Raw genomic sequence first — 25,942 nt, forward strand, 5'->3', positions numbered from 1 at the left:
AATGAAAAGGCAGCGAATTTCAAACATGAGTGGAAACTCTCCTATTTAGGAGCTCTGTCGGGGTTGCATGGGACCCACCCTTAGGATTGTTTGTTTGTTTGGAGTCTCGCTACTCTGTAGGGCAGAGCCTTGAGGTCAGGTTCACCTTTAGGCAGTCTCCAAGGACAACTTTGTTTCTTCCTTTGCCTGCTTCTGGAAGCTTCCTTGCTAAGGACTCCTTTCACGCTGACCCCTGCTTGTCTTGGCTTCTCTGACTTCCTCTAACCTCCTCCTTTGTTTTATCAGGAATCTTGAGATGATATTGGCTTCCCTGAAGAAGCCCCGACTTTAGAATCATTAGCTGAATTGAGTCTTCAGCAGCCTTTTTCCCCCTGTGAGGTGGCACATTCGCTGGGCCGTGGAATGAACAGCATCACTGTCTTGGAGGGTGCCAGGATTCTGCCTGTTTCAAAGACAGTCGTTAGGATTTACAGTAAAGGGCACGCCCCCTGTCGCGGTGCTGGAGTGGAGTCCACAGCCGCGCCCAGGGAGGCAGGTGCTTCCCCACTGGCTGTGCTGGCCGCCAGTCCTAGAGAGCGTCTCGCTCTACCCTTATCGCGGCTAATTAATTTCCTGACAGCTGGACAGCGCAGCTGATTGATTAGACTATCAGTGTTTGCATTATTGAGCTAGAACTGCTTATGGAATTTGAGGGGCAAAAAAAAAAATCTTCAAAACGACTAATAAATAATGGAATTAAGACCTTATTAAGATTAAGGGTGTCATTTGCTCTCACAAAAGGAAAAGTCGATTTTACTGCCCATTCTGAGTTTCCAGTGTCACTAATTTAATTAGCTAAACACTTCTGAGAATTTTTTTCATTTTTGTCTAAGTATCAAAAGATATATGCTAAAGCAAAGTCAGTTGATAATGAACTTGGCTTTTCGTTCTGTCCTCTGGGGACTTGATTTGGGCTCACAGTTCCCTAGACAAACACGGCCCGGCATTTCTGCCTCATTCCTCAAATCTCAAAAGTAATTGGATTTGGTAAAGAAAACAATGCGTGACTCCTGTAAATTGGCTGCCATTCATTACCAGGTATTTCAGCCAAGAGAGAAGAAAATGAATCCGCACTGCCCCTTTCCCCCGCGTTTTGCAGCAATCTCCTAACTTGAAATGCAAATAAAGAGCCGACAAGTGCGGTGTGCCTTCCGTTCTGGATAGGGATGCACGCCTAAACCCCGGGGCATCTTGGGAGATGTCACGTGGTCCGGAGTGATGAAGAATCTGGTGCATCAGCCCTCGTCTGGAACTAGTCTCGCTGAGTGGCTTTTCAAAGCCTTCTACAGAATTCTAACATCATTACAGGAATGAGAATTGACTGCCTTCCTCTTAATTCAGCAGAAGGCGAATGAGGGCCAGCAAGTGTGAAGGGAAGGAAGAGCCTGCAGTCAGCCAGTTTGTCGCACGTCTCCTCTGGGTTGCTGGCACGCCTCACAACTCCAAAGCAATATTTGCACTGAAGCTTTGTGATTCACATTACCTCAAAAAAAGAAACATTTCAATGAACTGTAAATCATATTTTGTCAACTTGAGCCTTATAGACGCAGAATGCCTCGGCAGGCACTGGCACTTGCTGCCAAGCCTGAGGACCTGAGTTCTGTCCCCGTGACTCACATTTGTAGAAGAAGAGAACTGATTCATACAAGTTATCCTCTCATCTTCACACACACACACACACACACACACACACACACACACACGCACACACACACACACACACACACACACACACACACAATCAATCAATTTATTTTAAGGAAATTAAAATGACTGCTGCGTGAACAGAAACCTACCAATGTTTCCTGTGGTAATTAGCTTCAGGAGCCATCTGAAAATACAAAATTTTTCCGTTTCTAGCTTTGGGTAATTCTCATGATGAACTCATAAACAAGGAGAAATGTGAGTGGAGTCATCTTCAGAAAGTTGAACAAAGCCATCGTCTTTAAGACCCACCCTCAGCAAGGGCTGGAGAGATGGCACAGCATGAAGAGCACGTGCTGCCCTTCCAGAGACAGGACTGCACACGCCAGACAGCTCATAGCTCCAGGGCCTCTGATCTCCTCCTCTGGTCTCCATTGGCACCTGCACTTACGTACACAACCCCCCCCACACACACACACACACAGACCTCATTTTTAAAAATAATACAAGTAAAATGTTTAAAAAAGAAATTGCCCTCACCATACCAGTATGAGTCCTACCTTCTTCCAGAACCAATGCTGGGAAAACTTCATATTTCATTGATTGAAGCATCTTGTTTCAAGAGGCCTAAAATTGGTTTTTTGTTTTATAGTCAATGGCATCTTACTGCTAATTACAAAGGTTTCCTTTCTTGGTAGTTAGAGTAGTTCTTTTCTCAGTACTGTGACCATACTACCAGAAACAGGGTAAGGGGAAAGGACGGTGTAGGCTCACAGCTTCAGAGGATTGCATCCATTGTGGAGGGAAGGGCCTTGTGAGCAGCAGAGCAGTTCTTATCATAGTGGCAGGAAGCAGAGAAAAGGGGATACAAGGAAAGATATGATCTAGTGAATGTGCTCAGTGACCTACTATCTCGTACCCATCACCATTTCCCAATAATTCCACCATGTTCATCTGTCAAGGAATTAATCCCTCTACAAGTCAGAGCCTCATGGTCCTGGAAATGCTTCGGAGACACAGCCAGAAATGTATTTTGTTAATCTCTTAGGTGCTTCTCAGTCCAATCAAGTTGATAATTAACCATCACAGTGGTACATGTGCTGATGTGGCCTCATTTGATTTGAATGACATGGTACATTTTATGAAACATGTTATTCATTACAGGACTTCATTCAAGGGATCTCCTGAATGTGCCTAATTGTTTCTGTCTTGAGCAAAATTACAATTTTTTTATTTATAAGTTAAATACCACATTTAAGGGGTTTCAGGATTCCCAAGATGCCAAATAATAGTTCTGGTGTTGGAACTTCAAAATAAGTTCCCAGATATGGTCATTCCTTAAAGTCAAGAAGGCTGACCCCTCCGCACTGTGCACTTGACCCTCAGAATAACACATTTGAAGTGTGACCCTGACAAGCTAGAAACAACACATAAACTTGAGGAATGTCCTGATATGAGATGACAGCAATTAGTTTTTTCTAGATCTCTGAACTCTTTATTATTTATTACAGAGCCATGCTTGGATTAAAACACTCATAAAAGTAAGATGTTTTTGACAATATCAATTGTCTTTTTACATATGTGCATTTATACCTCAATATAGTTTTCCCTTTAAAAATCTCACATGAAAACAAAACAAAGAAGCAACCATGTCTCCCTGAGAGTCAGGAAGGTCTCAGAGAGCAAGACACCTTTGAGTTACAGAAGGGAGTGAGACCTATGTCCTCAGAGGGGACTTGGATGGACCACACAGATGGAAGCCCTCAGACAGCATCTTGACATCACTTGGAGCCAGAGTTGGAATCATTCCTCTGCCCCCTCCACTCTTGACCCACTGAACTCCCTGGGATAATCTAGAAGTAGCCGACCAGAGAAAGGTCAGGGAGGAGGTGAAATCGACAATACACAGCAGGACCTGGCACTCCCCAGGCATTTGCTAACAGAAGATGGAAGAAGCTTTGAGGCAGGAGCGACAAGCATGTTGGTGTCTGGATAGTTGGCATGAACACCAAAGTGGAAAGGACGTCAGCTTCTGGGCCCTTTGGAGAACAAGGTTATCTCCCTCTGCTGTGACCCAGCCAGGCTTGGCTCCCTGAAGAAGGAACGGTCTGCACATGGTGGAGGCCTCTGGGATTTCACAGCTAACTGGACAGGGAAGGGTAGCAGATAGTTTATTAGGGTTAAGACAGCATCCTGTGTTTTCTTAAAGAAACGAATGCCCCCAAGAGCAGACTAACGACATGCTGGGCCAGCTGTCGTTAAGAGTGATAATAAGGGCCAGGGAGATGGCTCTATGTAAAAGTGCTTGATGTGCAAGTCTGGTGGCCTGCTTCTAGATCTCCAGACCCCACCTTAAAAGCCGGATCAATATCAAGCATCTGTAACCCCAGCACTCGTAGGACAAAACAGAGAGTGGAGACAAGGATGTTCACAGAAGCTCGGGGGCCAGCTAGCCTGGCATATGTAGTGCAGAAGTATGAACAAGAGAAACCCTGCCTCAAACACAGCAGAAAGTGAGAACAGACTCCCAGGATTCATCAACACGCACACAGGCACACACACACACAGAGAGAGAGAGAGAGAGAGAGAGAGAGAGAGAGAGAGAGAGAGAGAGAGAGAGAGAGAGAGAGAGAGGAAAAAGAAAAATGAAATTTCATTTCTACCCCAAGAATGGCAATCTGAGAATATTGGAGTTCATCAAGTTAGTATTTTTTGAGCCAATATCTCGTAGTCAGTATACCACCCAGAAGACAACAGACAGTAGGAACAAAGTCTGAGTTTATTCATATCATTTCTATACAGACTTCTGTAGTGATGTGTTTACTAGCAATTATTTTAAGCAGATTCTGTTTCTCTTTCTCTCCACATGCAAAATGACATAATTAATCAGATGGGTTTTTAAAATAAAATTTGTTCTTCTAGGATGTAGGAATGATGATTCAGGTCAACTGTGAGCTCATCCCACTTCTCTACTTAAAAAGAGTGAATGCCAACAGCGATCATGCAAGTTACAGGATACATCAGCAAACAAACGTTCTGTTCCCATTAGTGTGGGCAGACAATCAGAAAAGGCCTCACTGCTCTGTTTTTATAAGCGTGAGCTGAGTGCTAAAATCTATGCCAGTTACCATCCTTGTCCATTGATGGCGAGTCTCCTCCGCCTGGAGCCACAGCCTACACACAGCATAGGGAAGCTGACTAAGGCTCAAAATGTTGTCACGCTAAAACAAACTTGTGTCCGTATATAAACTCCAAATTAATTGGAAAAGAAAAGCTCACCAACCCATCTGGAGTCTTTAATTGTGGACTTTTTTTTATTATTACAGAATCTACCCAAAGTAGGCCAAAGTCATTTTGCAGATTAGGTTTCAGCCCAGTACTTTAAGAGTGCTTTGTTTATTTCATCTTCACGCAGTAGTTTTCCAAAAACTGAGTTTCAGAGTAAGAACTAAACTTGTTCCTCTTCTCTGAAGGCAAATAGCTCATTATACTAAGAAAGGTTCCTTGGGCTTCTGTGTGACTCAGGCTACACAGCTCCTACCCAACAGCCTGGCTCATTCCATACTACTCCAGAGGGGTTCCTTTCTAAAACAGACATTATTACTTGGGTTTAAATGCCACTGGTCCTATTAAATGACGCCCCTGCTAGCAGCCACATTCTTAGAGCAAAACTCTGTAGAAACGCATCAAGTCATATATTAGTAGTTAATTCCATTTCACTAGATTTTTATTCCACATATCAGAATTATATCGGACTTTTAGATTTTTATGTACTGCTACACATTTTATTTACACTCTTACCATCTCAGTTTATTCTTCTGTAACTCACCCTTATAGTTTATGTTTAAAAAAAAAACAATTTTGCAAAGAAAGAAAATTTAAATTCTCAAGACAGAAGTTCACATTTCATTTTAATACAAATAAAATCAGATTCAGTCTCTATTTACCTGATTAGTGACTAAATCTAACATACAGAGTAATACTGGGTTTATGTGCTTGCAGGTAAAAGATTATGCATAATAACCTTTGTGTCCCTCACAATGAGATGACCACCGTTGCTCAGTAGAGTGTGTCCAGTCAAGATGGGGCTGGCAGCCCTCATCTGGAGAGGTATTAGAAGTAGGGCACATTCTGAGGCAAATGACTTAAGATCGAAGACATTAATGTAATGTATCAGTGACTAAATCTGGGAACTAAGGCCATAAATTTCATAGGAGAAAACACAAGGTTATATCTCCACAACCTTGGGTTTGGTGATAGATTCTAAGATGCAAGCCCCAAAGTATGAACAACAAAAGAAAACTCAAATGCATTTAAAAATGTAAAAGCTTTATGCATCAGAGGACATTATTGTTAATAGGAAAAAGACTAGGAAAAGGGGGAAATTATTGGCAGGCCATATATCCAGTAAAGATGCAGAATCAACTTTGTGAGGGACTCTTTCAACTCAATAACAAACAGATAAATAACTTCATTAAAATGATGGATTATCTAAATAGGTATTTCTTTAAAAATGAAAATTGTCATCAACTATGTGGAGAAATGTGTAACATCTTTAGTTTTTAGACAAATACAAATAAAAAGCATGCCGGGCGGTGGTGGCACACGCCTTTAATCCCAGCACTCGGGAGGCAGAGCCAGGCAGATCTCTGTGAGTTCAAGGCCAGCCTGGGCTACCAAGTGAGTTCCAGGAAAGGCGCAAAGCTACACAGAGAAACCCTGTCTCGAAAAACCAAAATAAATAAATAAATAAATAAATAAATAAATAAATAAATAAATAAATAAATAAATAAATACCAAATAAAAAGCACAGTGAGATACATTGTGCTGGCAAAGATGTTGAGGGATCGGAGCTTTCATACATTTCTGAGAGGAATGAAGGGCTTCTGCCACTACTGGAAAGAATTTGTGCTTCTCAAAATTTTCACAGAGAGTTTCCTAAGACCCCAAATTCTACCTCTAAGTGCGTGCAGGGGAGAATTTAAAACAGGAGCTGTGTGTGTCCTACGTGCATGTCAACAGCAGCACAACTCACAAAATACAGACACCATCTGCTTATCAGCAGGTGCAGGCATCAAATGTCACCATATATGCCCAATAGTATTCATCCACAAAAATGCACGCTAGCACATACCTATCATCCTAGCACTCAGAAGCCTGAAGCAGGAGGACTATGAGCTCCAGGCCAGCAGAGATGGTATAGCAAGACCATGGCAAAGAAAGAAGCGAAGAAGAAAGGAAGATGCTGCTTGAGTGACAGATGTGCCGCACCGAGGGAGCGGTGGTAGTCATACAACACCATGAAAGTACCACGAGCCACAGAATTTCTTGTTTCCCGAATGTTTGTTTTGTATGATGTGAATTATCACCTCAATGAAGCAGAACAACAATTCAGTATTGAAAAATGACTGCGATTGTCAGCTCTACTCCCAGAACTTCTGAACAAGCATGCTCATGTAAATGTTTCTCTTGACAGTAGTCGGCAGAGTTTTGAGTGGTGACTTGGTTCTGAATTATGCGTAATGTATCATGTATTCAGCTGTGGTTTGGAAAATGAAAATAAGAATATTAATTGTTATTTCTTGTTTTTTTCAGGACTCTCAACTTGTATCCTCTGGTCACAATAATCCAAGTAAGAACGTTTCTCTAAAGCTTTCTGTGGAGATTGGGGAGGGGAAGATGAGCAGTGGGTTTCAAAGACGCCATTAGGAAACAAAATCAAGTGAGAAAAAGAGAGAGGAAGCCTTTTGTTCAGGCACCGCCGACATGTGTGATAAGGTTCTTGTTGGCCCTGAGTGTGGATATTTAAGGGGGAGGGGCCAAAGCATGGAGTAGTGCATGTCAAAGGGATTCTAGAAGAAAAGAAGACCATGCTCCATTGGTCCCTAGTATGTATGTATGTGTATACATATATAAGTATGTATGTATGTACAACATATATATATACATACATACATATATATATGTTGTACATACATACATACACACACACACATATATGAAGGAAACAAATTAAAAGACAAATAAAAAGATGCCTAGATTGAAAGAAAATGAATAAGCCAAGAAAGCCAATCAGGAGGCTTCACAATAAATGACCTTAGACTCTGTGAAGGGAACTCACACTTGCTAAATACACTGTGCCTTCTTCCAGAAATAGGCAGACTGGGCTGGACAGCAAGTGATCCCCTGATTGAATCAGTGCCTAATGAAGTGCATGAGCTCTGTCATCAGAGAGGGGGAGCATTCAGTGAAGAAGAGTTTTAATTCTCTTCCTTGGCCCTACAAATTGGTATTAATGTTGTCTGGGGCATTAAAAATGCATAAGCTGCCCTGTTTGTGTCCTAAAAGCAAACTCATAAAGACTAGGCTTTGTTGGTTTCACGAGCAGCCAGTGAGCTGGGAACAGAACAGCCTTTGCTAGTTCCAAAGCTCTGCTGGAAGATAAAAATCACTCTGAGCTGGTAGATGTGTCTGTGGAACTGAGACTCATCCCCTGCACATCTGTGAGGCAGGAGAGTTTGGGAGGGAAAGATGTCCACTCAGTGTCCTGGGACGCTCCATAAAACTCATGCACAGATAGAGAAAGGTCAGTGGGCGGGGGAAGTGATGGCATTCGGGCACAGGGCTTTCCGGGAGCACCGGTACCAGGGAGGATGTTTTGTAACTCTTCTGTGACAAGTTCTGGGGGTTTTTAATAAGCTTCTGTTGTATCAGAATGTTAAATATCTTACTGTATCGTCACATATGAGGACACAGGGTGTATGTCTGCATTTTATAAGTTGGGAGAGCGCTTGCTCAGGGGCCAGGTTGCTCTCAGGCACTTCCTCCTCTCCTGTTTGGAATTCCCACTCAATGCCTGGGACACTGTAGAAATGGGACTAAATCAGCAGCAACCCTAGTAGAGGGAAATGACATCTGGCAGACAGAAAGATGGGGTCCTACTGAAAAACAGCCCTGAGCAGTGAAGTGATAGCTCAGGCAGAAAAGGAAACAACGTAGAGCATGTGCTGGTATGGGGAAGAGCCCTCGGGAGCCCCGGGGCAGGCTGTAGGTCTCCACTGAATCCCCGGAGACTAGGCACCGATTGTCGTGATGGACAGCTGGACCATTCCACCCCGTCACCCCAAGTCCCCATCCTAGCTAGTCCATACAGAGAATTTTCCATTTGATTTTCCTTTTAAAAGCTCAAAAACCAAAACTGCAGTAATATTTACTTAAGAGATGCACAGTTGACCAGATCTCCTCCTAAAGAGAAAGAAAATAGGCTCTTAAGGTGGTGCCAGATCTGGAGTGGGCATAATTCAGTCCTGGGAAAGGGGGCAACTTCCTCAGCAAGGTGACTAGCCAGGGATTCTGCACATGCAGCGTCGCGTACCTCCCGCTCTGTGAGGAAACAAAAGGAGGTGTTGGGCTCCCAGCTGCTCACCTCTTCTCTTGTGAGGTTCCAGCCAACATACCCTCTCCTCTTGCAGATTAGCCCTTCACTCCCTCCACAAGGCACAGGTGTTCTAGAAAACTCCGTCAGGGTTCTGATGCAGGAATCAACACCTCACTTGAGTTGACCAGCCTGGTGTTCAAACCCGTGAGGAGCAGTGAGCACTGAGAGGAGGCCGGACCCCAGAGGAAGTCTGTGTCATTCAAGGCAGAGAGACGCAGAGGCGCACGTGTACCACAGTCTGCAGAAAGACCTGGAGTCGATTGTCTGAAGTGAAAAGAACAGACCCATTGCCGTGAAAAACAAGTGCTTGCCTATTAAATGGCCTCAGGAATTTAAACTATAAAGTGAAAAATTAGTCGACTTTCATAAAAGCAATAAGCAATAGTTTAAGCCCCAAATCTGGCATATACAATTGAAACCTTTTTGGTTTTTTTGTTTGTTTGTTTTTTCTGATAAACAGATGGGAAAGTTCAAAGGAGGCTAATATAAACAGAAAACCAGGATGGCAGCATCGAGGTCCAGTTAATAGGAACACCAGGAAAAAGTCAAAAACTTAAAAAGCCTCAAATTAATAACATCCCCAAGAAAATAAGCAACACACAATTAAAAAAAAAACTTTATGTAAAGTTATACAAGAAGCTGTACACAAAACCAAGTAAAATCAGAATTTGGGTATTTGGATTATGAAATTGGTGTTGAATTATGTTTGTTAAATTACAGAAGAGGTAGAAGAAAAGATGAGAAATAAATTAAAGATCAAGAAAATCTGAAGAAATGCTAAGTCACCTTTATATAAATAAAAATAGAAATTAAATTTTCCGTGGGCAGGTTTAATATCACATTTGACAGAGTTGAGAATAAAACTAATGAATTGTAAAACTGAACTTAAGAAATTACGAAGAATGTAGCATAGAAAGACCAAAAGCAGAAAAAAGAACATGGAATTTCAGATGCCCAAGAATGAGGCAGGAGAGTCTACCACACACCCCACTGGGATTCCCAAAACAGGTGTGACAGGGCCAGTAGTGAAGGACGTGACCGTGAGAATCATCCAAATGGAAAGCTAACCCAGAGCTGCGTGATACCCGAGTAGTACTGACAGGATACATGGAAAGAAGCCACATGTGTACTTGACTGAGAGACCTGGAGGAGGGGAGCTTCAGAATGGCCTTTAATAAACTTAGTTCATAGGAAAGAAAGAACCCCTCCGGCTTACCTCACAACAGCCGCAGTGGAAATCAACAGACAGTGGAATTGTAACCACAGTTAGCTGAGAGAACATAACTATCGGTTGGGAATCTAGGGGCTAGAAAGATGGCTTCACAGAGAAGGGTGGGTACCTCTCTTGCAGAGGACCTGAGTTCGATGCCAGCTCACAATCACATGGAATCCCAGATCCGGGAGATTCAACACCCTCCTCTGGCTTTCCTGTGTGGCTATACACAGATACATAAGTAAATATTAAACCTTTTTATTTTAAAAACTAGGTAATTGAAGGTAAAATTAGATTAAATGAATGTTATTATATGTTTATACTATAATTGACTAAGTTTGGAAATTACATGCTTTATATAACAATTTCACATATGTAACCAAACAATCCTACAACTATTTATTTTAAAAATGGCTCAGTCATTTTAAGAGTAAAGTCATTTCACACAGTGGTAAAGCTGGTTGCTTGCCAGCCAGGAAGTCCACCAAGTGCAGCCTAACTGTGCAGACTCTAACTTGGAGCTGGCACCCTCTTTTGGGCAGTCCAGTAGGAAGGGCAGCAGTTTCCCACTCACTCAGGCCATCATAACCCTGATGTCAGAACTCGACAAGAGCCATGCAAGAAAGAAAAGTTGCGAACTAATTTCATTAAAGACCCCAGTGCACAAGCCTCCTTAGAAGATGTTTGCTAATTAAATCTAGCAATCTATAAAATACATTTCAAAGTATGAGTTAAGAAATCCTATTTGTTCTAGTAATTCAAAAATCAGATTCTGTTTAAATTCACTATATGTAATTCATCATAGTAATTACGAAAAGAGAAAATATGTTTAATCCAAGACATTGATAAAAATACTTGATAAAATTCTATATGCATAATTTAGAAAAAAAAGTCTTAGCAAGTTGGGAATAGAAGACCAACTCATTTCCATGAACATTTGCCCTTGTCCAAAAGGAAGAACTTACTAGGAATCCTTCTGCTTGTGTTTAATGTTTTTCACACCCTCTAAAGCTTGGGAAAAGGCAGTAGTTCAAGACTGACCCCTTAGGATACAATTTATGGTCATAACCATAAACTAAGGAAAAGGAAAGTGTGATGTTCCTTAGGGTGGAAATGTCAGAACTCATTTCCCCAAGTGATGAGATCATCAGTATATTGACAGAACACCTGAAAAAAACCTACATATGAATTATTAGGATTAATATGAAAATTTAACAGTGCTCTATTCACAGTCAATTGCATTCTCTTGATTTAAAAAAAATGAAAAAAATCACAGCTAAAAATATCTGACATTGGCATAAAAATACAGCTTACTAAGCAGTGAATCTGAAAACATATATAAGGTAGTGATGGGGTAAATTACAAACTATCGAGGACTATTACAGACGACTTAAATGAATAGAGAGAAAAATATCAGATGCAGGCATTGGAAGGTACAATGTTGTAAAGATTAAAGTTCTCTGTCCATTGAACTGTAGATTCGATCCAATGACAAAGTTCAACTGTTCGTATGGATAGAAGTCGGCAAGCTAGGCCTCTGATTTCTGTGACAGAGCCAAAGCTGAGGAAGGCAAGCACTTACCTGAGAAAGAACGAAGTTTGAGTCTTGTCTTTACCAGTGTTGAAACAACCAGCGCTGCATCCTAAAGGTAGCAGGAGTCTAGTGGGGTGACAGGACATGAGTGCTTGGAAACTGGAATCCCACGGGAGCTAATACGTGGGCCAGTGTGGAGAAGCAGGTGTCTTGTGCTAGAATACTTGGGATGGGAAACGATGAAATTACCTCTCACCTTGTACCATGTGCAAAAATGACCTCAAGTATTTTTAAGAAAGCAGTAAAGCTGTACTTTCAGAAGATAGTAATGGAGTGTCTTATTTGTGTCTTCAGCAAATACAAAGACATCAAAGCAAACTATTTGCAAATGTCATTTCATTAGAGTTAAAAACATAATTCAGTCAAAAATATCAAGGAAAACCGTAAAAGGCTGACACTGGAATGTCTCATCTTATTATTTAGGCTTATAATTTGTGTTTGTGGTGGTTAAAAAGTCGCCATTTGTATTGGAATAATAAATCACTTCATTGAATCAAAACTGAAATTTCAGAAATGATACAGTAGAAAGTCTGGGTCTCATTGCTTCTCAGAGACATGCAGACATCACAGTGAAATTTCATTCCACACCATGGTACTCCCTGAAGAACTATAATTTAGATTTACCAGTTTACAACATAGGAAAGCCCTGCAGTCCGGAGCTCCTAATGTTCTATGGAGAAAGGTGTCGATGAATGTTTGCAGATTCATCGCTCATGTCAGTCAAATCTAAATGCCCCTTACAAGGAGTCTGAACAGGAGCTCACAGTCTACTTCTGTCGCAAGATGCTGCCAGCAGCAAGGCTGAACCAAGGCAGGGCTGTGTGCATCCTGACGGTTGAGTCCGAAAAGCCGGTTCTTGAGCGTCAGGAATCAGTCTCAGAAGACTGTATAACAGCAGCATGACTCCACTTGTGTGAAGTGTAGAAACAGCAGTGACTGAGAGACGTATACCTGGGTGGTGAAGTGTATCCAGCAAAGAAAGGGGAGGTTGAACTGGAATTCTCAGCTGGCAGAAAGGCAGGAAAGAGGATGCAGTCCACTGGGGCCACTCGGGAGGCACTCGATGACTTGCCAATGTTTATGTCCAGCCTGGAAGCTGTTTTTATAGTCCATTTTAATTTTTAAAAACCCCATATACAAGCCGGGCGGTGGTGGCGCACGCCTTTAATCCCAGCACGGGGGAGGCAGAGCCAGGCAGATCGCTGTGAGTTCGAGGCCAGCCTGGGCTACCAAGTGAGCTCCAGGAAAGGCGCAAAGCTACGCAGAGAAACCCTGTCTCGAAAAACCAAAAAAAAAACAAACAAAAACAAAAAAACAAAAAAAAAAACACATATACACATCAATTACATATGCATTTTATGTGCATTAAAGGTACATACTGTTTATCAGGCTTTTAGGAAAGGCCTGGCCTTGACTTGAGAAAAACTAACCCATGGAATGATGGAATGTAAGAGTGAGAACCATTTGGCCTAAGTGCCTGGAGCATTTACATTATTCAGATGAGGGGTGTTTCCTTCTTCACCAGTCAACTCTCACTCCCTTGTTGATTATTATCTAATACTTGTATTATACTGTAAGTGCTCATTATTGCTTTATAATTTCTCTAATTGACCTACAAGCAAGTAGAATGATTAATTCATTAAATTAATATTAATGATGCTGGCTCATTAATAGTTATGATTGGACAGACCATAACTATTTTAAATTTGACAGTGGGAAACAAAAGATATACCAACTTAAGAGTTGAGAGAGAAAGGATGGAAGGAAAAGATGTGTGTGAGCCTCCTCACTTTACATTGTGTAAAGACAGAAGCTGGGGCCTACAGACATGGTTCTACACCCACATAGCAGCTTACACCGGTTTTTACCCTTGTTCCAAGAGATCTGATGCCCTCTTCTGGTCTCTACAGGCAGTGCACTCCTGTGGTGCATAGATATGCAAGCAGACACAAACATCCATACACATTAAATAAAAGTACATAATTATTTTTCAAAAGAAGCTGATTAATCAAGAAATAGAAGATTATTCTCTGTTGTTTCTTCAGAACATATAAATATTTTATTTCTTAATGTGAGAAACAAAAGATTAAATATACTTGAAAGTTTTTTGGTTTGGTTTTTGTTTTTGTGTTTTTTGTTTGTTTGTTTGTTTTGGTTTTTCGAGACAGGGTTTCTCCGTGTAGTTTTGGTGCCTCTCCTGGATCTCACTCTGTAGAACAGGCTGGCCTCGATCTCATAGAGAGCCGCTTGGCTCTGCCTCCCAAGTGCTGGGATTAAAAGCGTGCACCACCTCCACCCGGCATACTTAAAAGTTAAAGATACATGTTAAAAACACCAGAAGTAACAATTGAACAGTGAAAATTATGGAGAGTCAGTTTATTACATTCATGAGAATAGATATTATCTAAAGTAGATATATCTGAAACTATGAAGTATTAGTATTATTTAGAGTAATAATTAAAGGGTAACAATGAAAAGCAAAAGTGGGTGAAGTTATCGCTCTTTCCTATCCTCGAATTCTCTTTGGCTGTGAGCATGAATCACCTGTGACACAACTGTGAAGAAAAGTCACAGCACAGACAGATGTTCTTCTGTGAAAAAGTTCAGCATCATACACGTCTATCTGGGGGACCTTTTCTAGTATTTCAATAACATTTCAGTTAAAAAATTTAAAAACAAAGCATAGTTCCTCATAACCTTATTAGAAACTACCTATCTGCCAGATTTTCTTCTTATGCTTTTTTTTTTTATATTAATTCTCTTGCGGTGTATTTTGATCATTTTCATTCCCCTTTTCCCAAGCCATCCCAGATTTTACCCTCCTCCTTTCCCACCCTACTTCATGTTCTTCCTCTTCCAAAAATATAACGACAAGACGTCAAGCCATAACAACAACAGAACACAAAAAGGCCATGGACTTCATGTGTCCAGACTCATCTCTGTTGGGAAGATGGCCCCTAGGACACCAGCAATGCACTCGGTGTCTTTAAGAGAATGTGAAGTAGATTTTTTTTTTTTAATCTTTACCTCTACCAGGCACACAGGAGCCCTCAGTATATGTAATCAGTTAGAAAGGAAGTGGCCTGTTAAGTGATTGAGCTGTTTTGTGCCTCAAAATATATCTGTCCCAATGGTGAGTGTGCCTTAAAGATTCTAAGCTACCCTCAACCCAAAGGTCTGCTTTCCATGTTAGTGACTGGTCATCAGAAGACAGATGTGAACCTGAAAATGCATGTATCATGCACACACAAACACAAATGGTGGATGGTTAGATCAAAGAATAGGAAGAAAAGAAGGACAGACAGATAACTCTGTGAATAAAGATGCTTGTTACCAAGCCTGATGACCTACGCTCAATCTGTGGGATCTATCAGAACCCAAATGGTAGAAGGAAAGAACCAATTCCCATAGATTGCCCTCTGACCTACCTGCCGTGGCCTTCATGCCACACACGCACACACACGCACACACACGCACACACACACAAAATGTAAAAATAGATTAATATCTTTATATACATTTTGCGTATATGCATATATATTTTCATATGTATCTATATGATCCTTTCTGTGGTTCCTTTTCCCCCTTTGTCTCTGTAATTCTACTTCCTTGTGTAAAATGTCCACCCTGTACCTCTTCCACATTGCTTATTAATGAATATTGCAGATCCCCTCCCAAAGAGACCAGAATGGTGGCATCCAAGAGCTAACTCTAAGGCGACTCCCAGTCGTCTTCTTGGTGGGGTACAAGTACCCCTTGCCCACTCTTGGTGCTGAGACTGCGTCCCTCACCCTTGCCACTTTCCCCTGAGGCCTGGCGAAGTGGTGACGATGCTCAGCAGCTCAAGCCCTGGAACATTTCACATTAACTTCAGAAATTGCATCACCTAATGTTTCAAAGATGTTGGGGGTTTAGTTTGCTTGTACTTTCTTTCCGAAAGACAAAAGTCAAACTGTGTTCCCCGTCCCAACCTTGGCCTCGCTTTTCCCCAGGAAGGGCCGCTCTCTTTGAGCACTGCGGTTGCCGAGCACACCCTCTATCAGACTGCTCCTGAAAGCGTCCCTTTTGGCCCCATGTCAACCCTCCTATTGGCCCAAACCTATTCTGTTTTCCCTGTTGCCACAACATAAGTGCTGCTAAGAGCAGAGATAATCAGCCGCAGCTTTGTCCCCATGCTGAAGCCAGCCTCGGATGCCTCCAGCCCCCGATCCCATGTGCAATCCAGCCTGGGCCCTCTCAGCCTGTGGGCTACTTGGCAGCATTATCGGTCAAGGTAAAACCTTTTCTCAGACACCCAGTCGAGCTTTTCCTTTATCTTATACGGATTCCCTGTTCTCTGCCATGAACCATTGGGAATGTTTACGGTCTAGTACTGCCGAGCACATTTGATATCCTCCATCATAACGGTGCCTACGTATTACTGCTGACAGCTATTCCTCGGGAAATGTAACCCACATCTCCAAACTCAGGGCAGGGGGAGGAGAGTCAGCGGATGTGAGAAGAATTAGACCCTCGTTTAATACAGGTGCTGTGACTGTATTTGGGGATTGTGGCAGGAACGGTGGTTGTTCTGGGAAAATGGTTCTGGAAAAAAGTACTAAATCAGATTATTTTCCAGGCCCCTTGACTAGACCTTGCATGTCTCCTAAAAGAACTTATCACAGCTCTGCCCAGAAAACCCAATTCTAATTAAAAAAAAAAAAAAAAAAAACCAACTCAGGGTATTACAGCAAGCATCAATTTGTTGGGCTTGCTTTTATCTCAACATGGTTTCAGGAACCAACTAGTCAAGTTAGTATCAACATAGGTGTTATGGCTTTTTTTTGTTGTTGTTTTTGTTTTGTTTTGTTTTGTTTTTCCGAGACAGGGTTTCCTGGAACTCACTTGGTAGTCCAGGCTGGCCTTGAACTCACAGAGATCCACCTGGCTCTGCCTCCCGTGTGCTGGGATTAAAGGCGTGCGCCACCACTGCCCAACTTTTTTTTTTTTTCTTTTCCCTTTCCTTTGAATGGGCTTGGGACTGAGCACCGGTCTCTGGTGAGTGTTCTGGCACAATGTAGACGTGCAGCAGAGTCACATCTGGGATAGATGTGTGCAGCTGTCCTCCCTCCTCACAACTGTTTAAAATACAAAGTGGGCTTTGGGGCTCCGTTAGGACAGTTTCTTGGGGATATGTCCATTGTATGATCCAGGAGGCCATCCCCCAAATGATATGGCCACAAGCCAGTGTGGGACTAGTGTAAGTGAAACTTTCCTCATAGCCCAGTGTCCGGGTAGAAGGCCTGAGCAGAGGAGAGGGTCCTGGAAGGTGTCGGGCCTGACTTGAAGGCAATAGCAAAGGTCAGCTGCTGCCCCTGGCGCCATCTCCTGCAGCTCAAAACTCTCTGCCGGGTTGGTTCAGCTGTTGCACTGTGGAGCCGTGAGGAGTAGCCAGAGCGTGAGCAGCCTTTCCTTTCCCTTGCCACGAAACCAGAGGAGCTCCTTACAAAATGAGGGTGCACATTTCAAACCACAGTTGGCCCAGGATTAAGTATTACCTTATGCCTGTTGTGAAAAGAATTTGGACAGCTTCCAAACTCCTAAAACTAAATCCCCAATAGCCACGTCACATGGAGATGTTCTTTTACTTGCCTCTCAGACGGTCAGAAAGGATTTCTGGTTTATATCTTATTCTGCTTTTATTGGGAGCCCCCAAATCTGCTGCCAGAGTTCTCCATGGGGTGAAATTCTTGGACATTTCATGACTCTGGCTTCAGTGTGCTGTGAAATTCTCTCCCAAGTTCCAATTCAGCCTGACCCCATTTGGCTTGTATTAGCAGAAGGGATCAAAGTTGAGAGTGCTTTGGATGTACAATGTTAATGAATTTATTTCCTTAAACTTTGTGTAAAGTGTAGTGGGGAGAAACTGATTCCATCTGTAAGATACTCATCTGCTGGCAGGGTCTGCGCTCCATGCCTCTGCTTGTTTGCAAATAGCTCCTTGGTACCTACTCAAGGCTCTGTGCCTGGGCAATTGTATTGCCAAAGCGAAATTATTTTTCACATTCGGTTCTCAAACAATAAAAGATGTTTTAAAAGCCTCCCGCTGCACATTTTGAAAGCTTGTTAATAGGAGCCTAGAAATATGTTTAATCTTAAACCTTAAGGACTGGGAGACTGATGTTGGGTTTTTTTTCTTCTCTCCACTTCCTTTTTAAGAGAAAGCTGATGCGGAGCCAGAGAGTCCAGACAATGGCACATCGAATACATCGTAAGTGTCTTTCACGTTTCTCTCTGAGATGACTGTTCTTTAATATGCCTTATAAAGCGAAACAGTGCAAGTATCTTGTAATAGTGGTAATCATAGTGGAAGGAGGCCCATGGTTCTCTTTTTTCATGATAATGTCTTTTTAAATGCTTTCGGGTACAGACGCACTTTGAGGTTTTATGCGTTAGCATTGAAAAAGGGATCTTGCAAATGCAAATGTTCTTCTTTATAAAGTAGAAATATAATTAGACCAGAGAGTATGTACTAAGGAAGAATGGAGATAAGCCCTTTAAAATTTGGCTGGAGACTTTTAACACTGACATAAGATTTGCAGAACTTTCTCCACATACTGGAGGACCTTCTGTCCCACATGCCCATGAAGTCCCCAAGTCATTTAAAAAGACTGCCATCTGCAGTCCCACCTCTGAAATATGTGACAAACACAACTATAGATATCGCTGAGATCTCATGAGTTCATTGATGGTTTTAAGTAAAGCATTTTTTAAAGATGAGAAAAGACGCTTAGAAGGTGCCTCATTCTTACATTTTTATCTTTTCCTTCTCAGTGTTGAAAGAATATACATGTGTTTTTAATGATTAATATGATACCAAATCGAGGTCCCGGAGCTAGGGAAACGGCTCCGCTGCTAACGTGTTTGCTGAGGCATATGGTGCACGCTTTGAATCTCAGCACTGGGGAAGCAGTAACAGGCAGATCCTTAGGGCTCACCAGCCAGCCAGGCTAGCCTTCTTGGTGAGCGCCAGTGAGTAGCCCGATGTCAAATAGTAACATTATCATTATTGTTGTGGGATATACCTATATTAACCTAATGGCAGTGAAGCAGAAACTGACAAACGACTGTTTCAGCCTCACAAGCATCCATACAGGCTTCCTCCTTACAAGTGTTTCTTTCGATCACCTCTGGGGAAGGAAACATGTTTGATTATAGACATGACTCGGTGGTTGTGTCTGTCCCTGGGTCGTTGCTCTCATTACTGAACACCTGAAGTGCTCTTCGCTGGCAGCCACAGTCTGTGGTGCCATGCTGCGTTCTGGTTTGTCCCAGACCTCTTTCTGTCTATAGAGCTTCTCTGGCTTACGTAGGGTGGCTGGGTGTTCCGTAATAGTTATGACTATAGAATGTGTTGCTCAAGATACTACTCGAAAAGTTCTAGTGAGTTTCATTGTTGTGTTTTCTCGTGAAATAATAAATACGACAGTCCTAAATGGTTAAGGTGTTGCTAATTTTTAGATTATGCTATAGAATATGGTGGGAAAAGAGTTTTAATGCCATCTGGAGGCATTCTGGAGAACTGAGAAGGGTAGAATCACTGAAAATTTTTGTTATTTTTGGTACCATTTGGACAAGATAAAGATGCATGCGACGAGAGTGTAAACTACTGAGAAAACAGTTGCGTTTTATTTGTTATTTGATAAAAGCATTGATTGTTATAAAAGCAGCAGTCTTTCAAATTCTTAACGAAGTTGTTTCCTAGGCAGACAAAAGAGCGTCAAGAATGTGTTAGTAAACCGTCAGCTTATTATACTTAACTTTACATATTTTAAAAATCTCATTCACCAGACACCAGTTTGACTCATGTAATGCGCTGCGCTGCTAATGATCTCCTTCCTTCCCTTACGCATTTCTGTAGCATCCACTCCTCGGCGCTTTATTTCTCCTACTGGGTAAAAATAAGTAAGCTGTGGAAAGAGTTAAGTTTAAGCCCCCTGGCGATTCTAACTCCTCAGCCCACCCCCCTGCCTCTTCACTCAAAGTGGCTCCTTTGCCTTGCTTCAGGGCTGCCACTCAAATCACAGGTAACAGAAACGGAGCTGAGGCTGCAAGGATCTCTTCAAAGCGGGGCATTGTGGACTCGAGAGCCTCTCAGAGTCCTTTTGCAGTCCTTCTGTTATACTCAGGCAAGAGGAACACTGTGGTGAACAGCTTCAGGAGGCCTCAGACATGGGTAGCACTGGCATTCATGTCGATGATATTATATACACTCATATGTGTATATGCTTTCATACACACGCGTGTGCACGCGTGCACGCGCACGCGCGCGCACACACGCACACACAACACACACACAACTATATACCCCTCATTTGTGTTTTCCTGTGATAGGTATAGCAGGGACCCTCTACCCACATTACGTAAGAGAAGTGTGAGGATCAGAAAGGTTACCCAATTTAAAGTATATATGAGGGCATAAATGTGCCTACCAACCATACTTAGGAATATATAGTCTTGAGACAAAGTCAGGCCATGAATTGGAAGCAAACTTTTAAAAAGTTAAATCACTTTTTGTTGGGGGGAGCAGGCTAAACGGCTTAAGCAACAGGATGTATTTTCCCACAGTTGATTCAGGAGGTCCCTCCATTCTGGCTGTTGGAAAGGAGGGCTACTTGTGCTCCTGGCCTCGTGTCCTCACTTACATCAGCACATGGACATCCTCTCCTGTTTATCTTCACTGCATCTCCTCCCTCCTTGCATGCATCCTTCTCTGTGCCCCTTTTCACAAGAACACCAGCTATACTGATTAAGGCCCACCTTGTTTGACCTCATCCTGATGGTTTCATTTTTAACATGATTCCCTCCATAAAGATCCTATCTCAAGATGAGGTCATATTCTGAGATAATAGTTTTGGTGGAAGAGGTAATGTCCCCCCACGGGTTCCAGTTTTGAATGCTTGGTTACCTCTAGCTGGTAACAAGCACTATTCGGGAAGGTTTTGGAGACACACACTGGGACTTAGCTGAAAGTTCACGTGGGGGGAGATCCTTGAGAGTATCTTGTTCTTGGTCCCTCCTTCCCCTTTCTCTGCTTCCTGTCCACCATGAGGCGAGAACCTTCTCTGCCACATGTCCTCACTGTCGTGATATTCTGCCAAAGCTCATGGAACCAAACAAATGCGGGCTGGACCCTCTGAAATCGTGCACCAGAATACGCATCTCCCTCCTTAAAATCGTCTCTCTCCACTGTTTGTCACAGCTACATAAAAATAACCAGTGCGGGACTAAAGTTAGAACTTTAACATATGGATTTGTTGGGAAGGAGCAATTCAACCCATAACACTGAAGGCCAGACTTGGGGAGGAAGGGAAGGCTGGGGAAATAGAATTTAACAGAAACAGCATGTACAGATTTCAGAGGGTGGGGCAAAGGGAGAGCTTGAATAAGACAGATGACAAGTTATGGATGCCACAGGGGTTGAGTGGATGCAAACAGTGACTTACAATTGGCCAAGGCATGGTGGGACCTACCTGTAATCCCAGCAGCACTTGGGAGGCAGAAGCAAGAGGATCATTGCAAAGTTCAAGGCCAGGCTTGGTGGGACCTACCTGTAATCCCAGCAGCAGTTGGGAGGCAGAAACAAGAGGATCATTGCAAAGTTCAAGGCCAATCCTGGTCTGAATGATGAGTACCAAGACACCTGGAAGCCACAGATACATAGCAAAATCCTGGAAGTCAGAGCACATTTTCTATAGAAGCGCCTTTCTCCCCTGTTAATTATAATGATCTTTAGATGTGCATTGCATGGTAGGCCAAAGGAATTGGAGAAATACCTGAGATTTCCTTCAGGATTAATGATCCAAGGATTCAAGGAGATGAAAGGAGCAATTTAATATTTAGACACAAACAAAACCATAAATGCCTGTGAAAGTGTTTCAGTTACATTAATGATGGAAAAACTCATGTTAGATGAATTCCCCTCCTCTGAGTCTTTGCAAAACTGTTTGAACTACATGTGGGTAGCCCCTTCCCTGGGGGCACTCAGCCATCCACCAGAAGCAGCAAGAACTCAAGGAGGAAAACCACACTTGCAGTGGTGTGAGATGTCAGAGGATAAAGTCCCCAGTTGTGAAAGTAGATGGTAACTAGGGGAAGACATTTCTTAAAGGAAAAAGCCAGGAGAAGGATACAACCCACCCACCCCCCCCAGTACTGTATATCAATCCCCACAAGTGCTTTAATGGCTCTCAATTTGCATAGTTGTGGAGAAGATGCCTATGAGCACAGTAGGAAACATTAACTAGAAAGCTGAAAGGGACCAGCAGAGATGTCAGCTACTACCTAGGTTTGTGATTCAAATCTCACCCAAGATTCAGGTGTTGGGTAAAACTTCAATTGTTTTGAAGGACCAAGTTTTGAAAGTAAATTGAGGCTGGAGAGACAGTCCGTGGTTAAAAAGCACACGCTGCTCTTGCAGAAGACCTGGGTTTGGTTTCCAGCACTCAGGTCAGGCACCTCAGAGCTGCCTGCAACTCCAGTTCCAGGGGATCCAACAGCTAGTTTTATGTCAACTTTATACAAGCTAGAGTCATTGGAGAGGAAGAACCCCAAGTTAAGAAAATGGCTCCTTAAGGTCAGGCTGTAGGCAAACCTGTAGGGCATTTTCTTAATTAGTGAACAATGAAGGAGGACCCAGCCCATTGTGGGTGGTGCCATCCCTAGGCTGGTGGTCCTGGGTCCTATAAGAAAGCAGGCTGAGCAAGCCATGATGAGCAAGCCAGTAAGCAGCACCCCTCCATGGCCTCTGCATCAGCTCCTGCCTCCAGGTTCCTGCCCTGTTTGAGTTCCTGTCCTGACTTTCTTCAGTGATGAATAGTGATGTGGAAGTGTAAGCCAAATAAACAGAAACAGGAAATGTAAATATATGAATATGTAAACAAAATGCTTACTGCAGTAAAAATGATGTTTTGTGATTTGTATGTATGCAAAAGTAAAATATATGGCAAAAGCGACATAAAGTATGAGGGTCGTCTTAGATTTCATGTGTAGTGCAATATTAAATCTAAGTACACTGACGGTAAGGCAGTGCAGTGCATGGGATAGCACTAGAAAGAAATTCCAAATGGACCTTTTCTAAAAAGCAATTGCAGAAATTTTCAAAAGTAGATGAACACAAATGATGATAGCGCAAAGAGTACAGAAACAAAAGAAAGAAGACACCAATAGAAGACCAGCAAATCTAAATCTAAATACATTAAAAACTCCAGTTTAAAGGGAAAATGTCATGCTGACTATAAAATCAAGACTGCCTATTGTCTACACATCCATACTTCAAATATAAAGATACAAATGAGTTGAAGCCTTGAGACAAAAAGAAAAATAAGAAAAGATGAACTGATCGTATAACAATTGCAGGAAAACTGGAGCAAATGTCTTACTACTGCCAAATAGTCCCTAAGACAAGGGACATGATAATTATAAGACATTGAAAAAGGACACTTCCTAGTGCTAATGAGGACGATGTGATATTTATAAATATGTATGTACAGATAGACTCAACAGTCACGACAAAAACTAACTAGACTAGCATCAGAGTTAGGTTTTTTAACATATCTCTATAGTAATTGGGGAGAAAATAAGTAAAATACTAGTTTGTGGACTGTATGAACACTGGCACCCACTCTGCCCTCAGTGTGCATACAGGGCTGCACCCAAGAAGTGCAAATACAGAATCTGTCCAGAGGCACAGAAACATCCACCAAGGCTGGCCTGTTGGTGAGCCATGGAAATGAAGTTTCAGGAAGCTTTTGAGTATGAAAATATCATCATCGCTCATGCTCCATGTCCAGAGTAATTATAAGTCAGTAGCAATAAGTATAATTTAAAATCTCAATATTGAGAAGTTAAACAACATTTCTAAATATTCTTTGCATTAAAGAGCACATCACAAGTGAAATTAGAATGTCATTTTAATGTGAACAAGGGTGAAAGTGCAGTTGATGAGAAATATGTGGTACTCACTAGAACAGTGAGGATAATAAGAAATTTGTCCGCTTTTCTTCCGTATATGTGGAAAAGCCAAGGTTGCTGTCAGTGACTTGTGTTTCTACATTAGGAAGTTAGAAAAATAGGGATGATTAAACACACGGACCACTTTTTCAGAGGACTCACATTTGGTTCCTAGCACCCACATCAGGCAACTCACAGCCACTTGGAACTCAAGCTCCACAGGAAATCTAACACTTCTGGCCTCTGTGGGCACCTATACTCATGTGCATGTACCTACAGACACACATATATACACATATGTCTAAAACTAAAATTGATTTTAAAAAGGAAGATAGAAAATTTTGAAATACATTTATTATCATATATGCTAACCAAAAAGCGATTAAAAATGTCAAAAAAAAAGAAGAAACTAAACCTAAGATTAATAGTAAAACATATAATAAAAAATAGAGGTCACCAAACAATGGGGATAATTAATAAAAAGTTTTTTAAAGGTTAATGAAATTGACATATTGGCAAGCTTGATCTAGCAAAAAAGAGAAGACACAAATTGCCAGCATAAGCCATGAGAGAAGACAGCTTCACATCTCCTATGACCTTTAATTAGTAATAAATAGATATTATGAGCTACTTCATGGGGAATTAATTTGACAACTTAGATCACATGGTTTTCTTGAAAAAGAAATAGAATTATCATTAATTGTCTGGAAAATCTGAATACCACATTGGTATTATTAAATAATGGAATCCACAATCAGACCTTTCATAAATAGACAACTCCTCCAGTGTCAGATAGTTTCGCTACTAATTGTCATGTTTTTAAATAAAAAATGTTTATCACCAATGAAACACCATCAATGAATCACCAGAACTCCACAGACTCAGAAAATAAGAGAAAGGAAAATCCAGTTCATTGTATGAGACCAATGCAACCTGACACCAGAACCAGAATTAACCTTATAAAGAAAGTTGTAATCCAATATGCTTCATAAAACATAATGCAAAATCTTTAAAGCATTAGCATATCCAATCTAGTGTTTATGAAAAGGATATAACTTATTATGACTAGGTAATATTTACTACAAAGTATATGGTTGCTTTAGCATTAAAAATGAATTAATATAATTTACTATAGTGATAAAGTAAAAAGATATAAGTGCGTACAGCAAAAGTACATGACAAAAAAGGGTAAGTCCCATAAATGAATTTTTTTTAAAGATGAGCTAACTAGGACTAATGGGAAACACATTCAGTCTGATGACGTGTATCTATAAAAAATTAAGACCTGCTTCTAGGAGCACATTTAAAAGTCGTGGTGCAGACATTTTCCTCCTAAACTCAGAAATACAACATTGCTGTCAGTGGTTGTTACCTCTGTTCTGCGTTCTACTGGAGAGCATAGCCAGTACCACAGGACAAGAAAAGGAAACATTGGACATAAATATTAAGGGGGAAATAACACAAAAGCCCAGAGAGATAACTGTAGGAACCTTGAAGAAGAGCAAAGGGCATCAGTCTGTCTATAAATACCCAATTTCAAAGCTTAATCATAACAGTAACTTATCATAGCGTAGCACCAGCTTGAAGAAGACAGATCTGTAGGGCAAAACAAGAGTCTTAAGATGGGCTGTCTGCACAGTTGCCCTTCCACACTGGTAGCAAGGCATGCAGCTGGAAAGCCAAGCCTTTCACTAAATGGTACCAAGATAGCTGCCAGTGAGGGAACCAATCTCCTGCTCCCTGGAGCAGCAATGGTTTATAAACCTCAATATAAAACCAAAATAAGAAAACTTCTAGGGGAAATTATAAGACAGTGCCTTCACAGCCTGAAGTAGAAGAAGTCCCCTACAGAAATCCTAAAACTGGACAATAGAAGGAAAAACCCCAGTAAAGTTACCCATAACAAAAGGAAAATATTTCATCAAAAGAAAAGGGCAAGCCAAAAGTTGGAAGGATACATTTGCAATCTGTAACCTGGCAATAACATATCCAGAACATATAAGGAATTCTGAAAAATTCCGTA

At 41.7% G+C, this 25,942-nt stretch overlaps 1 protein-coding gene across 4 annotated transcripts in view; it reads left to right on the forward strand.

Moving 5' to 3' along the window:
• Positions 1-25,942, forward strand: part of Aff3 (ALF transcription elongation factor 3) — a 480,967-nt gene that overhangs the window by 314,940 nt on the left and 140,085 nt on the right. For all 4 annotated transcript variants that reach the window (XM_076557428.1, XM_076557429.1, XM_076557430.1 and 1 more), the window contains 2 exons: positions 7,279-7,315; positions 18,127-18,178. In XM_076557428.1, the coding sequence (XP_076413543.1) occupies positions 7,279-7,315; positions 18,127-18,178 (89 nt within the window). The remainder of the gene's footprint in view (positions 1-7,278; positions 7,316-18,126; positions 18,179-25,942) is intronic.

Source organism: Peromyscus maniculatus, chromosome 21, assembly GCF_049852395.1.
Source record: "Peromyscus maniculatus bairdii isolate BWxNUB_F1_BW_parent chromosome 21, HU_Pman_BW_mat_3.1, whole genome shotgun sequence".
NCBI lineage: Eukaryota > Metazoa > Chordata > Mammalia > Rodentia > Cricetidae > Peromyscus > Peromyscus maniculatus.